Raw genomic sequence first — 15,263 nt, 5'->3', positions numbered from 1 at the left:
CATTTATCAATACGGCTGCAGTAAGGAAATGGAAGAAAATTTAAGTTCTGGTGGTATTCGACAGGAGTCTGATTTGCACAGCAGGCTTGTTCATTTCCGACTCTGTTCTGGTAACTGTGAACAAAAATAATTTGACATTGGATAAATCGTTTAAATTGCTCAGTTCAATGCGAAATCATAATGCTAACTCCGACAATAAAATGGTGAATCCAAACGTTTTTATAGTCGCTTGTTGTATTTCGTTGAGGAGTTGCATGCGGTTTCCCCAATCAATATATTTCAGTGATTGTCAACAGCTCTATTTGGAAAACACTGTCCTGAGTCCTTGGACTGAGTCCTTGGAATGCCACTTTGATCAAGTCTACACTCCAACCCGTAGTTCATTTTAGATCCATCACTGAAGACCATAATGCCAAAACCTTCTAAGACTTCACCTTTTTTCCATGTCGTCCTAATTTGAATTTCCTTGATGAAGCTTTTTTTCTTGTGATATAGTCAGTTCAAGTTCCTCCAGTTCTTTGGATAGTAGCTTTACGATATTGCTGTGTCTAGAAGACTTGGTTTTCCACCATATGAATTCTCGTAGTTTGCATACTCAGGTGTACTTAATATAGTAATAGAGGGGAAGAAAGTGTAATAAAACCAACAGGGCTGTAGTGGATGACTCCACACCACTTGTAATTGCAGCATATATAGTTCTCTGTACGTGTGATTCGTCTTAAGCTAGCTTTTTTTCCATGAAGACCTTGCTACTTAATGAGTTGCACTCCTCGTTTGTGCAATTACCTAGTGTTAGAGAGGATGATCATCAAAAAGAATTTGTTGGCTAAAATATTATTTGAAGTCACAAATACTATATTTCGGGGACCAACTGTGTCCGAATAGCTCAGTGGTTAGAGCACTGGGTTATAATACGGAAGGCCGCAGTTCAAATCTCGCTGGTGGCAGTGTATCGTGACTTGACGTCGGATACCAGTCGACTCAGCTGTGAATGAGTACCTGAGTCAAATCGGGGTAATAATCTCGGGCGAGCGTAATGCTGACCACATTGCCTGCTACAGTGCTCTGTAGTGTACCGTTACGGTCTTAAATGAAGTGTTCTAACAAACTTCAAGGCCCTGATCCAATATGGATTGTTGCGCCAACGATTATTATTATTAACTGTTTACGAAATCCAGCAGATTTTCATGAAGAGATAGTGCAAAGAACAGCCTTTAATGTAGCTTCAGCCTAAAGTAGAAGTAGACTATTAGGATTCTAGGACAAGAAAATTTCAAACACCGATCTTCGACGACTTACGGACCAGCTACATATTGAAGACACATCTCGGGATGGCCGAAAAGATGGTAGCTAGATGGTCTAGAACAGCGGAGGAAGAGTGCAGTCAGAATTTCAACGAAGCATCAACGACCGCGTGTAATTATGGTTGACGGTAGACAATTTTCGAGGAACAAGACTTGTGACTTTAAAAAAAATACGATTTTTATTGCATTTTTGTTTTAAATATAGTATCTGGGATGTCTGATCCGAACAGAAGTGACTGAAATCTGATCATTGAAATAGAAGTATCCACACCGAAAACGACCTGAAGTGGAAACTTTAAACCCTGTAACTGGTGAGCAAAATTACTCGGAAACTACTAAACCGATCTGTTTGAAACTTGGTAGCCTTATTTGATACACAGGAGTGTAGGGCTTACTCTCTCTTTTTTTCTTTTGATAAAAAATTAACGTTTTATAGTCCTACCGCTTTTTTAATGAAAAATCGAATTACTTTTTTGTGAAAAATGCATCTTTTTGGTCACACACTAGTATTTACTGTTATTTAACTAAATCTATAGACATTTGTTGGTTTAGATGATCCAGTTCGTCATAATTTAGGTCATAAAACTAAAAATAAAAATAAAAACCCCCAGCCTTTTGTAATATAACTGTATAATATTTTCCAATAAAAAATATCCTAAAGTTTTTCAATGTACGTATTTTCAGATGATAAAACGAAAGTTTCGAAATTTCCTTTAAAAAAATGCATGAAAATGACTTTTTGGGCAGCAGGATGGATTAAGCCCTGCAAATCCAAAAAAAAAAATTGGGAAATTACTAAAAATATTTGAAAAGAAATATCCTCAAAATAACTTAATTCTTAATTTTTTTTTAACACAGTGGACGATGAAGGTAATAAAAAAAATATCTTAAACACGAATTCAAGTTGAACTCTTTGATCTCCCTTTTTGAAAAATAACGTTTTTATGGAATGATTGGACACTATTCAGGTCGTAATTGAAGTTCGGTGATACATCAGTGTACGATAGAGATCAATGATTTAAACGTTCATATAATATTTATTATCAATCTAAAATATGAGCTTTCGCTTTTTAAATTATTGTTTGGTTTCCTAACGGACACTTCTTTTGTAGATCGGAGAAGTGAACTGAGGGTAGGAATTTAGAGCTTCTTTGTAAATATATATGCATATATATTTCTATTGATATTAATATATCTAGTTTTTTAGAATACTTCAAATGCAGTTCAATATCTCCTACATTTATTATTCCACTTCCGTTTCATGTTTTCAAGCTGACTAAAACGCGCCGCATATTAAGCAACTGTCTAGTGTCTTTTGCGAATTACTGATAACCACTCACACTCTCTTGCATTTGTTTTCATCCGTTTGCCGCTAAGATGACATACGGTAATTGACACATTTGACAGCCAGTGTCCCGCAAGTTCGAGTATTCTAATTTTTCTAGTTTTAAAGAATTATTTTAACGATTTTGACATGGAAATAATTGAATTTTCCGTGTAACGGCAAAGAAGGGTACAATTTTCCAATTGACGACTAGTTTTTTTCCAATTATCAGGAGTTTGGAGTCGTCGGGAAAATGGTAATTCGCGAATATTGTTGACCCCCTCAAACCTCTGGTCTAATAGTCCAATTGTAATCATTGTCAAGTTCCAGCAACAGTCGCAAAATTCGCAAGGTGATATGAAAAATGACGCTTCGACCGCTTCACAAGCCGCCGCCGAACCCACGGCGGAGAGTCTCAAGGAGTTGGGAAATGCCTGCGTTCGCGGTGAAAAGTTCGCGGAGGCGCTCATCCACTACAGCGCGGCGATAAAGCTGAGTCCAAAGGATCACGCTTTGTACAGCAACCGGTCTCTGGCGTTCCTGCGCGAGAAGCAGTTCTACTACGCCAACTTAGATGCGGAGACTGCGATCCAGCTCAATCCCTCCTGGCCGAAGGGGCACTTCCGGAAGGCTGAAGTCATGCTGGCCGTGGGGCATTATGACTTGGCGCTCCTTTATTACGGTCGCGCCATACAGCTGCAGCCAGGCGATCGGACTCTGCTGCTGGCCGCCCAGAAAGCTGCAAAACTTAGCAAACAACAAGAGGAATGTAAGTAACGAAATTTCTAATTGGTGTCCCGTTAGAATTGTTTTTGGCTCTTAAATCTAATTGGAAATGTCGACTGGGAGAGTAACCATTATGGAAAAGGGCATTTATGCGATGATTTAGGAATTCTCATCGGCAACTGCATATACTGTCCAGTAATTTGATGATTAAATTCACTATTCTCTCAGTTGACCGCACGATTCATTTTTTTACCGCTTGCGCGCCGCAGACAAGTCAACCTGATACCGAGAAGGAGGGATTCAGTCAACTGACCCACTTATAACTTGCCTGTGGACGATTATATTGCCATTGCGGCGGTTTTCCACGCTCACGTCGATGAAGAGGCGGATAGCTACTGGGGTCATAGGAGTAGAGACTTCCGCACATTAGCTGAGGGTGGCGAACGTGTTCTGGATTTTGCCGACACCCGTGACCACAGTAGATCTACTATACTAGTATCTAACTGTGCCCGTGACTTTAGTCAATACATGGCCTACTAAACGGTTGTTCTGTCTTCTTCTATTCTACAGTGGGAACATAAAAACGGAGATTGACTATATTCTGACAGTTGATTGCTGTTCTGTGAATGGCGTGTCACGAGATGGCGATTTCACGAGAAAAAAAGAAGAAGGGCTGAAGCCCGTATTTAGGTGATATGTCACCTCCCATAGCTTACATGAAAACACCAATGATAACGGACTACCTCATTATTCAGTGAGCAGTATCGCACGAGATGGTTGTTGGAAGCAATTGGTTTGTGCGGAAAGCGATATCCTAGCGGCCTCTCCAGATCGGATCGAAAAAAATTTCGAATGCTGCCAATCCTGCTGCGCCACATCACTCCGCCTTCAGATGAAACCTAGGGGGTTTCAGCGATCGAACCCGGAACTCCGCGAAGCGAACGCGACGTTGCTTTAGGGCGCACACGGGTTTCAGCTTGGACATGGAGACCGCCTTTTTGTGTCCACCGATCTCGAGCTGGAAGAACTGTTCACCCCGCTCGAGAACGCGGTACGGGTCTTCATATGGAGGCTGCAGCGGCTTCCGGATGGCATCCGTCCTGACCAGGACGTGTGTGCACGTGTCCAGTTCCTTGGGCGCACAGACAGGTGCGGACGAGTGTCGGGTGAGAGGTGTGGCTTTGATGCGCCGAAGATTGTCCCTCAGCATACGCACCAACCCCGGCTCTGTGAGACCCGATCTCTTGTCGAAAACCGGATCACTTGGGAGTCTTGGGTTCTCCCCGTATACCAGCTCCGCGGGGCAGCAGATTCCTCCCGGTGGGTTGTACGTAGGCGGAGTAGGAAGAGAGGCAAGACTTGAGTCCAGGACGGATCGTCGCGTGCCATAATGGCGGCTTTCAGCGTCCGGTGCCAACGTTCTAGCATCACATTGGATTGCGGGTGGTATGCCGTAGTCCGCTGGCGTTTGAAACCCAGGAGTTTGCCTAACTCCGAGAAAAGGGTGAACTCAAATTGCATTCCGTGGTCAGTGATGACCATTGCAAAGCGAGGTATCCACTCTCGACAGAGGTAATGCAAAGATCCTACTATGTTCAGGTGTATTGTGCGGGGGAATGAGCCCACTTCTTCCTTTGCATGCCTGGAGACTTTACACTTCTGACATGCGATGCACTCTCTGGCCCAGGAGTTGACATCCCTGTTCATGGAGGACCAGAAGTATTCTCGGTGACTAACCGATTCGTTGTCCTGATGCCTGGATGCGCTAAATCGTGAAAAGCGTGGAACACTTCCTTGCGAAAGGTGGCCGGAATATATGGCCGAGGTCTCTTTTCCAAGTCTTCGCAGCAGAGAGAGAGGTTCGAACTGAAGATGGGCAACTCCCGAAATTTGTATTTGGGGTTGGATTTGAGGCTCTGAAGTATTGCGTCATCCTCTTGCGCCTTGGCAATAGCCGGGAAAGAGTGGGGCGGGGATGTTAACCTCAGAGACACGAGACATAGTGTCAGCAACAATGTTGTCCTTGCTGTACACGTGGGGGATGTCTGACGTAAACTGCCTTATAAAGCTCAGGTGTGGAAACTGACGGGGGGACTCTTTGTCGGGCTTTTGTTTCAAAGCACACGTGAGAGGCTTATGGTCCGTGAACACTGTGAACGGCCTGCCTTCTAGGGAGAAGCGGAAGTATTCGATGCTCAAGTACGCGGCGAGTGGTTCGCGATCGTAGGTACTGTAGTGCCGTTGAGCGGGGTTCAACTATTATACTTAGAGAAGAAACCCAACGGCTGCCAGACCTGATTCACCTTTTGGTGAAGAGCAGCACCTACTGCGATGTCAGAGGCATCAACAAAAACGGCTAGGGGTGCATCTTGTAGAGGAAATGCCAAGAGTGTAGCGTCGGCCAGTTGTTGACGGGATTTGTCAAACGCGCGGAAAGCCTCTTCAGGCCACACGATCTCTCGTGTGTCCTTTGTTTTGGGGCCAGACAAGTACGCGGTCAAAACGGACTGGTGTTGGGCGGCCTTGGGCAGGAAACGAAGATAGAAGTTTAGCATGCCCAAGAACCTCCTCCTCCGGGAAGCTTGTAATCGCTTGCACCTTGTCAGGGTCGGGCTGTATTCCTTCAGGGGAAATGGAGTGGCTGAGGTATCTCATCTGTTTTTGAAGGAATTTGCATTTATCAACGTTTAGGACTAACCCGGTCTCAAGGAGACATTGAAAAATGCACTCGAGATGGGCTAAGTGCTCAGACTCAGTGGAAGAAGCGACCAAAACATCATCCAAGTACACGAAACAGAAATCGAGGTTTCGCAGGACTGAGTGAATGAACCTTTGAAAGGTTTGCGTCGGATTGCACAATCCGAAAGTCGTCCGTGTGAATTCGAAAAGTCCAAAGGGTGTGCATATTGCCGTCTTTGGTATGTCTTCTGGAGCTACATGATGATGATAAGTCTTGGCTAAGTCCAAGGTCCGAGTCCAAGGTCTGTGCATTTAGCCTTCTGTAATCCCCACAGGGACACCATTCGCCGTTTGGCTTACGGACCATATGCAGTGGGGAAGACCAACAGTTGTTTGAAGGCCTGCAGATACCCTGTTGAACAAGTTCAAATTCTTTCCGCGCAATAGCCAGTCTCTCGGGTGGTAGAGGACGCACCTTTGAGAAGATCGGGGTGTGGTGCTGCACATTGTGCTTCACTGGTTTAGAGAGACTACACTCGGGAGTAATCTGGCTGAACTTTTGGAGAAATGACCGAACACGAGAGTCGGTAATGTCTTCTAAAAGAACGGAAAGATTATTGTCAGGTTGAGATGCCATTTGTCCCGACGAATTAAGGTTGGTCGTGGGATCTATGAGAGACTTGTTTTGCAAGTCCACCAGCAACCCATAGTGACACAAGAAGTCTGCGCCTAGTATGGGGAAGCTGACATCCGCCAGGATGAAACGCCGCGAAAACGTCCTACGCAAGTCAAGACTCACGTTTACTTGCCTATAGCCGTAGCTGTTGATACGGGAGGAATTTGCTGCCGCCAGTTTTAGTGGTTGTGGAAATAGTCGATGGTGCCGGGGTACGGGAAGAACCGAAACCTCCGCACCAGTATCCACGAGGTAGTTGTGCCTGCTGAAGGGGTGAAAAAATCGTTAGGCGACGTGGCGCTGCGTTCTGGGTGGCGGTCGCCAGAATCCCCCGCGGACCTAGTTTTTGCGGTAAGCGCGAATTTACACAAGATCATCATCATCAACGGCGCAACAACCGGTATCCGGTCTAGGTCTGCCTTAATAAGGAACCCCAGATATCTCGGTTTTGCGCCGAGGTCCATCAATTCGATATCCCCAACAGCTGTTTAGCGTCCTGGCTTACGTCATCCTTCCATCTGAGGCAGGGTCTGCCTCGTCTTCTTTTTCTAACATAAATATTGTCCTTATACACTTTCCAGGCTACATCATCCTCATCCATACGGATTAGGTGACCCGCTCACCGCAACCTGTTGAGCCGGATTTTATCCACAATCAGACGGTCGTGGTATCGCTCATGTAGGGGGCCAAAAATTCTTCGGAGGATTCTTCTCTCTAACACGGCCAAGAATTCGCAACTTTTTTTGCTAAGAACCCAATCTCCGTGGAATACATGAGAACTGATAAGATCATTTTCTTGCACAGTAAAAGCTTTGACTCTCCGGTAAGATGTTTCGAGCGGAACAGTTTTTGTAAGCTGAAATAGGCTCTGTTGACTGCCAACAACCGTGTGCGGATTTCATCGTCATAGCTGTTATCAGTTCTGATTTTCGATCAAAAATTAGGAGAAATTGTTAATGTTGTCAAAGCTTTAGTCTCCCATCTTTGTTCTTATTTGACCAGTGCCATTTGATGTTGTTGGTTCTTTGGTTTTTAGTGTTGAAGTTGCCACCATATATTTTGTCTTGCCTTCATTGATGTGCAGCGGCCAAGGTCTCACGCCGGCTTCTCGATTTGGATGAAGCGAGTTTGCACGTCTTAGGTTGTTCTTCCTAGGATGACAATATCAGCAGCATAGGCCAGTAGTTGGGTGGACCTAAAATGGGTGGTTCTCTCGCATTTACTTCAGCATCACGGATCAGTTTTTCCAGGGCCAGGTTAAAGAGGATGCATGACAGGGCATCCCCTTGTCTTAGACTGTTGTAGATGTTGAATGGTCTCGAGAGGAGTTGTGCTGCTTTTATCTGGCCTCGCACTTTCGTCAGGGTTAGACTAGTTAGTCTTATCAATTTGGTCGGGATACCGGTTTCTCCCATGGTCGTGTATAGTTTTACCCTGGCTATGCTCTCATAGGCGGCTTTAAGTCGATAAAAAAATGGTGCAACTGATGGCCATATTCCAACAGAGAAAATCTGATCTGTTGCTTATTTACCTGAGTGAAGCCTCTTTGGTATAGGACTATCTGACCTAGTAAGATAGCGGAGAATATCTTATAAATGTCACTCAGCAATGTGATACCTCTATAATTGCTGCACTGTGTGATATCTGCCTTTTTATGTATGGGACAGATAATGCCTCCTTGCCTATCGTCAGGCATTGATTCGCTGTCCCAAACCTTGAGTATAATTTGATAAACCGCTTGGTGTAATTGTTAGCAACCATATTTAACGGTTTCTTATGATTTTTAAGCCGATAAATTGCACGCACTGTTTATTTCATGCTTGAGGGTGGCAGCATTTGTCCGTCGCTTTTAGTTGACGCGACCTCTATCGCCGATGTTCCTGCCGTTGAACAGTTCATCAAAATACTCAACCTCACTCCAATATGTTCATTTTGTCGGAAATCAGATTTCCCTCTTTGTCTCGACAAGAAGTGTATAGGGCTTCATCCTGCTGCCTTGTTAGTAAAACTTCCGCGCTTGGTAAAGTTGCTCCCTGCACTTTTCGATTTCACAGACTTGTTGGTTCTCCCAGGTTTCCTTTTTCTTTCCATAAAGGCGGTTCTCCACTCCACGAAGTTCGTGATAGGTTTCTGTGCGTTCTTTGAGAGTGCAGCATTTTCTGATCTCTCTCATTGGTAGTTTTGTGTATCGCCTGTCTACGGGCTCCGTTCCTACTTGGCTATTAAAATATTGTATGATGATTTTGATATCATCCCTGGGGCAGGTTTCGAGGGTTCGTTCTACTGCTTCGTAGAAGGTATCCTTCTCCACCTTTGGAGTTTCCTCTGTAGAGGCATGAAAGTTAATGAGGCTTATATTTCGAAATTTGCCTCGCAAACACAGTGCATTATTATCATTATTATTCTGTTAAGGGGAAGTCGCGCCGCGTGCTTAAATAACTATTGTGCCCCTTTTACTGGTTATTTTGCACCTATTTATTATAGTATCTCAAACAAGCCTATAACCGTTAGGACTTTTAACATATTCCCTACTTCTAAATCTTTCAACTTTGCATCTAGTATTAAGTGTTCTCCCAGGTGCCTCGACCTACCTTGCATCAGCGGAGGACACTGTCCCAGAACGTGTATAGAGGTTGCATCACACTCCGGACAGAATCTGCAGGCAGTGTCCGTAGATATCCCTAGCTTCCCTAGGTGATAGTTTAGCTATCCCACTATGATTCGGAGGTTTTTGGTGAGGTTTAAGCAATCCTTTGTGCGCTTGGGCACGCATCCGCAGTTCTCTATTGGCTGATAGCATTGACTCGAGATATTTAAATTGCTCAGTTCTGTCAATGGTAGTAACTTGCCCAGAACTGAGCGATTTAAATATCTCGGGTCAATGCTATCAGCCAATGGAGACCTGCGTAATGAAATTGTTTCACGCATTAACGCAATGTGGATGTAGTGGCATTCCACACCTGGTGTTCCGTCTGCCGCTCTCTGAGTGTTGGCCAACTATAAAGGCAATGAACGGCGTCTTGCGGTAATGGGGACTAAAATGTTGCATTCCACTATTGGCGTGACACGATTTGATCACATCCGAAATGTGGATCTACGCCATCGATATGGGGTTGCACCTATCGTGGAAAAACTGCAAGTGAAGCGTTTTGGATGGTGTGGTCATGTAATTCGCGCTAACGAGAATTCACGTATCAATATTGGTGTGAACATCGAAGTCAATGGTAAGTGACCAAAAGTCCGTCCGTTTTGGAGAAAAGTGCGTGTGACAGACAGACAGAAAGTAAATCGATTTTAATAAGGTTTTGTTTTACACAAATAGATATTAAGACATCTGTTGTCAAAATGCGAAGAGAATTCCTCTCTAACTTATGTTTTGCGGCTTTCACGGGCTTGTAACGGGTTTCTTCTATCCTACCATCAGCCGTAAGCCATGCGGAGAATTCAAGGGATGCTACTTACTTTGTTTGGCTTCGTTTAATGAATCAGAACTGGTACTGTTGCGTGAAACCTTCCGGTTTATGTGGTATTTGTTTCGTACATTTTGCAGTTTGATGACCGGTAATATGCGGGAAGCCCAACTATAGAAGAAGTTAACGTTACTCTACTTGAGCGCATTTCCAAACCTATTCATTTACGAAATTGTTAAAAAAAACTTTGTCTGGCAGATTAGTGTGTTGCCTCCTAATTCCCGTATTAACTAAAACTGTAACTGTGATCCATTGCCTCCTATTTTCTTGTTTCAGATGAGCATCGTTTACCATGGGTCGGTGCCGGTATCGGAATTATTGTGGGTGTGATTATAGCCCTCTCTGATCGCCTTCTCACCAAAAATCCAACCCTCAAACATCCAGCGTTGATGGTTTTTCTGGTCATAATTATCGCTTGTTTAGGATATATAATTTCGCGATGCATTCGATACTATGTTCGATTGCAGAAGAAAAGCTTGCTCGAGCCGCCTGTGGACCTATTGGAAGAGTTCAAGCAAGAGCCGGACGACGAAGCAGATGCCGATGGCGAACCACACATTCCGGCGAGTAGGACACGCTACACCAAAGCACAGGCTCGAATGCGTTTTCGAAAAGGAAAATCGTGATCCGTATCGGATAGTGGATGGAGGGAGAAGGAAGTGGGACAGTACGTTTAGGATGGGGAGGGTTCCTTCCCTCCCGGTATGGAATATTATAGAATGTTTGAGATTTGACGGGCGGACAGAGAACTGATGTTGAGAGGATTCTACTGAAAGACTGCTTGTTGCGTACGTTGATGCGCAATAGACTTGAATTTTCTAGTTTGCCCTTCGTTCTTCTAATGTTAACCGAATAATTGTTTTTTTTTTCTGAATGTGGAACAATCAAATTTCTTAGATTTTAGTCGAAATGACAGTAGAGAGCCGGATCAATAGCCTTTTCTACATGTTGACACTGTGGCAGCATTAATATTATGAAAAATTTTATGGTAGATATGTATATGTAAGTGAGACTCGTCGAAAGAATAAATTCTGAATATAAATCTGGAGAAAAACATTTCTTTTCATTATCTACGAAGATGCAAGTTTCTATTTGTCAGTAAGAATGATTATAGCTTTCACCGCCTGATACCTAGCATGCTCCTTCTATGGATTATGCGATCACAAAAAGAATCTGGACTAACTACGCGCTCTGATGTATTCTTCCACTACCAGGGTTGAGATCATCGATAACAAATGCTGGAACGGTGGCTTACGGTTGGTCATCTATTTGCGCTTTATAACTCCGACCCATACCCCTTAATTGTGGTAGAGGTTATAGATTAACTTTGCATGCACTAGCGTGAATGCTGAGCTTGCACTCAGTATTGACCGATATTGCAGTGCCGCTCGTGACGAGGCCTTGTTTGTGGCTACAAATTCAAACCCTGTTCGAAGAGAGGGTCGTGCCGTGTGACATTGGCCCCTCTCGTCTTGTCCGCAATCCTTTGGATTGGCTGCTACATTGCTGGCCTATGGATAGATTTTTGGGGAATGGAAAGGGGAACTAGCACTTGGTGTTTTAAGTGTGTCGAACTTGGATAAAAAGCCAAGACATGCGCGTGGGAATAATGTGTTCTCTGCAAGGACCTCGGTAGCATAATTTATATTCCGTAAACGAATGTGTATAAAAGTGCAAATGCTATGAACTGATGGGGCAGATGATAGGAAAAGAAGAACTGATTTGTTGCATCTCATCGAGAAGTACTGAGATGACTTCTCACCGTCATGGTATCCTGATACATCTGACAATGCTGTCATCTAGATTGAAAATGCTTAGAACTTTCAAGTTTAAGGCCAAATACGAGGAAATGGCTGTGTATTTGTTGTGTGGGAGTAACAAATTGTACGATACACCACAGCGAATAGAACTATACCTATTTTCGGGATATAAGTTGAGAAAAAATTCAGAGCTCACCAATCACCCTGTTCCAAGAAACCAGCAAAGATAGGGGGAATCGTGCCGAAGTTATGGCCTGAAAGGAACATACTAAAGGCTGCTCACTCTTCATTGCAAAGGAGCTGAAAGGAGGATCCTCCCCTTGAGCAACAATAAAGCGCTGACGCTTCTAGCAGAGTGCTGAAGGTTGCGTGTAAGCATAAGTTGGACTTACTAGTTTGCGAAATCAATGCCTGTTTGGCAACGTCGTCGGATACGGGGCTTTACTGATAATACCAAAATCAGAGCCCCGCCTGGTTAGTCCATCAGCCCGCTCATTCCTCTCTATCCAATGATCGGGAACCCAAAGAAAAGTAATTTTTAACGTGACGACAAGACTGTTCAGCGTGTCCTTGCACTGTTCCACCAGTCTGAAATGTGTCTCCACTGAACACAAAGCCGTAATGGTCGAGAATCCAGGTACATAACACCGGACCATTGATCGCTAGAACGCTACCAAATATAGGTGGCCCAAGGTTAAGCCGTCGACTCCTTATTTCAAGGGTGGCCAGCTCGATACGTTTGGATGCAACTAACTATGCAAATAAAGTAAATAAGAGGAAAATTGCAGTTGCATAATGCATAGGTGCATTTCGAACATGCTGTGCTGTAAGCACACAGCGATTGGTATCCCGATGCCAAGTCACGATACAAACCCCACAGCCACCAGTAAAATTTGAACCACAACATTCCGTACGACAGCCTAGTGCTCTAACCACTGATGACCAAAGTGCCCGAATATCGTAGAGGGCGCAGAACACATTGTTCAGTGCGCCAGATTTGCAGCTCAGAGGGCTGCATTGGAAGCTACAAAGGGGGAGCGTCTATAATCCGAAAACATCATACAGTATTTGCTGAAATCGGAGGGAATGTGGGATGAAGTCGAAAAGGTGATGTCAGAGATCCATAAGAAGCTCCGGCAGGAAGAAGTTAGTCGGAAAAAGGAAAAGGAAAGGAACACGAACGTGAACGCGAGTGCAAGAAAAATTCTGATCCAGCCTTGCGACGTAATATGTTACCATGTGGGAGCCTCGCAGGAAGTTCCACACACTGAGATGGGTTTAGAAGGTAAGAGTTACACATGATCGCTTTTGGAGCATACTGTGAGGAACTGGAAGACGAAAGAGAGAGTTCAAGTGTGTGTCCTTAAAAGGGATGAGTCGAACAAGTCGGACTCTCTCTTCTTTGAATACTTCACAGCACCTGATATGGATGGCATCTGCCCCACAATGCTAAAGGATGGTAAAGAGCAATTTGCGCAAAGTGTTTTAAGAAATATTTTTCTAGCATGTCTTGCTTTGAGCTACTTTTGGGCTGAAGGTTAAGGTAGTTTTTATACCGAAGTCTGGGAAAGATGGTTATTCAAATCCAAAGAACTTCAGATAGATCAGCTTGACATCATTCTTGCTGAAAGGTTTGGATAAACTTTTGAGCATCACATTTGTGGGAAGGTGCACCCACTAAATGCTTACCAACGTGGAAAGTCCTATGAGTCCGCTCTTCATTCTTTGGCTCCAAAGATAGAGGACTGTGCGCCTTTCCAAAGAATTTGTGATACCGCCAAAGCGCACAGTGTCGATGATACTTTAATTAAGTGAATCTACGCTATGCTAACGCAAAAATTGCTTCATGCTTAAGCGGGTGTCGATCTATATCTAACAGTAGAAGCACATCGGAGGCAAGAAACACTAACTGCATTGGCGGCGGTGAGAACACCTCCGTCAATGGCCTAAAGTGCCGCCGGCGCAGCTGGCGGCCTGGCACGAGGCCGGCGCGTTGCATTTCCTCGAGCTAGTCGAGTAGTGCACATAATCGTTTTTTTTACTTGTAATAGTGGGCTTTTTCCGTACGTGTATTTAATTGTTATTTTAATCGTTAAAATAAAGAGAAAATTAAATCAGAATTCCTCTATATTTTCGTTATTAATTTGGTGACGTCGGCCAAAGGTTGGGTTTGTGTGGGCATTTAGTAAAAAGGGGCGCAGGACGTTGGATGTCCCGAGTGACAGTGTCCATAACGCCACATTTCGAATTTACTTTTTGGATCGTGATAGAGCAATTGAACCCAGCACACGAGTTCTTCTCGAACTAAGTGTTGTCGTAGAGCATACCAGATGAGTTCGTGTGGCATACGGTCAAACGTCCAGATCTAGAAATGCTATGTAAAGGGGGCGATGCTTCTCACGGTGTTTCTCTATGAGTACCCATGGAACTGCTCCAAATGTCAGCAATGCCTGTGGAAGCGGAGGATGAACAAATTCATCCGTTGAAATCTGCTCGAAATATTCTCGCCATTTATCCGTTGCGGCTCGACGGTCCGTAAGCAAAGAATGATTCTTGTCATTAACGCAACAGAAGTGTTTGTTATATCGGCTTTTGGCAAGTCCACACAGACAGATCTCTCTCGCCATCTCGAGTGTCCAGCTTATCTATAGATCTTTGTAAAGGATTGTTCGGGTGACAGTGATCGCTTTCTTTGCTTCCCGGTTATCATTCTTATAAATTTGCCAATTTACGAGCGTTTTATCGCCGAGAAACCTATGGCTTGGTGACCCCAACGGTTGTATATGCCGCTTTGTGGATCGTGTCTTTAATTTGGTTCCACGATTCTTCACATTCGAAATGCTTGATAATCGCGTGAGTGAAATCATTTCTTCTTTCTTCTCACGAAATCGCACAATTTAATGAGCGGTAGGCCAGTGCGGTCCTAACGCGGCGTAAACTAGTCGCACTGCAAGGAACTGTGTGTCTGGATATTACCGGTGCTATGAACACCATATCTAGCGCAGCTTTAAACGCATTATTCAATTTGCAGCCTCTGGAGATATTTATTCAAAGCATTGCAATGATCTATAGGTAAACAACAGACGTGGGGCACAGAGCATTGGAGGAATTACTGGCAGAATTGAATCCAGTTCTTACAATGCCTGTAGAGGGAACTGGGAAGCCCTACAAGAATGCGTGGTGGGATACACTGAGGTCTTGTACACCGATGGCTCAGAATTAGAACAGGGTTCTGGAGTCGGAGTCTACCTTCCAACTAAAAACGAGAAGTGGGCTTTTACTGTGGGACAATGTGCAACGGTCTTTCAGGTTGAAGTGTATGCG

At 44.2% G+C, this 15,263-nt stretch overlaps 1 protein-coding gene across 1 annotated transcript; it reads left to right on the top strand.

Moving 5' to 3' along the window:
• The first annotated feature begins 2,677 nt into the window (after positions 1-2,677).
• On the top strand, positions 2,678-11,225 carry LOC119655824 (tetratricopeptide repeat protein 33-like). The gene is made up of 3 exons (XM_038061930.1): positions 2,678-2,884; positions 2,953-3,397; positions 10,456-11,225. The coding sequence occupies exons 1-3, from the start codon at positions 2,882-2,884 to the stop codon at positions 10,803-10,805; spliced, it is 798 nt and encodes a 265-aa protein (XP_037917858.1). The 5' UTR covers positions 2,678-2,881; the 3' UTR covers positions 10,806-11,225.
• The last annotated feature ends 4,038 nt before the right edge of the window (positions 11,226-15,263 follow it).

Source organism: Hermetia illucens, chromosome 4 (assembly GCF_905115235.1).
Source record: "Hermetia illucens chromosome 4, iHerIll2.2.curated.20191125, whole genome shotgun sequence".
Lineage (NCBI taxonomy): Eukaryota > Metazoa > Arthropoda > Insecta > Diptera > Stratiomyidae > Hermetia > Hermetia illucens.
Note: the sequence above shows the minus strand (reverse complement) of the source record. Positions and strands in the feature narration are given on the sequence as shown.

Bases quoted from the DNA above. Each gene is read 5' to 3' on its own strand.
- LOC119655824 (XM_038061930.1), top strand. The intron at 3,398-10,455 runs GTAAGTAACGAA...TTCTTGTTTCAG, and splicing joins TAGCAAACAACAAGAGGAAT to ATGAGCATCGTTTACCATGG.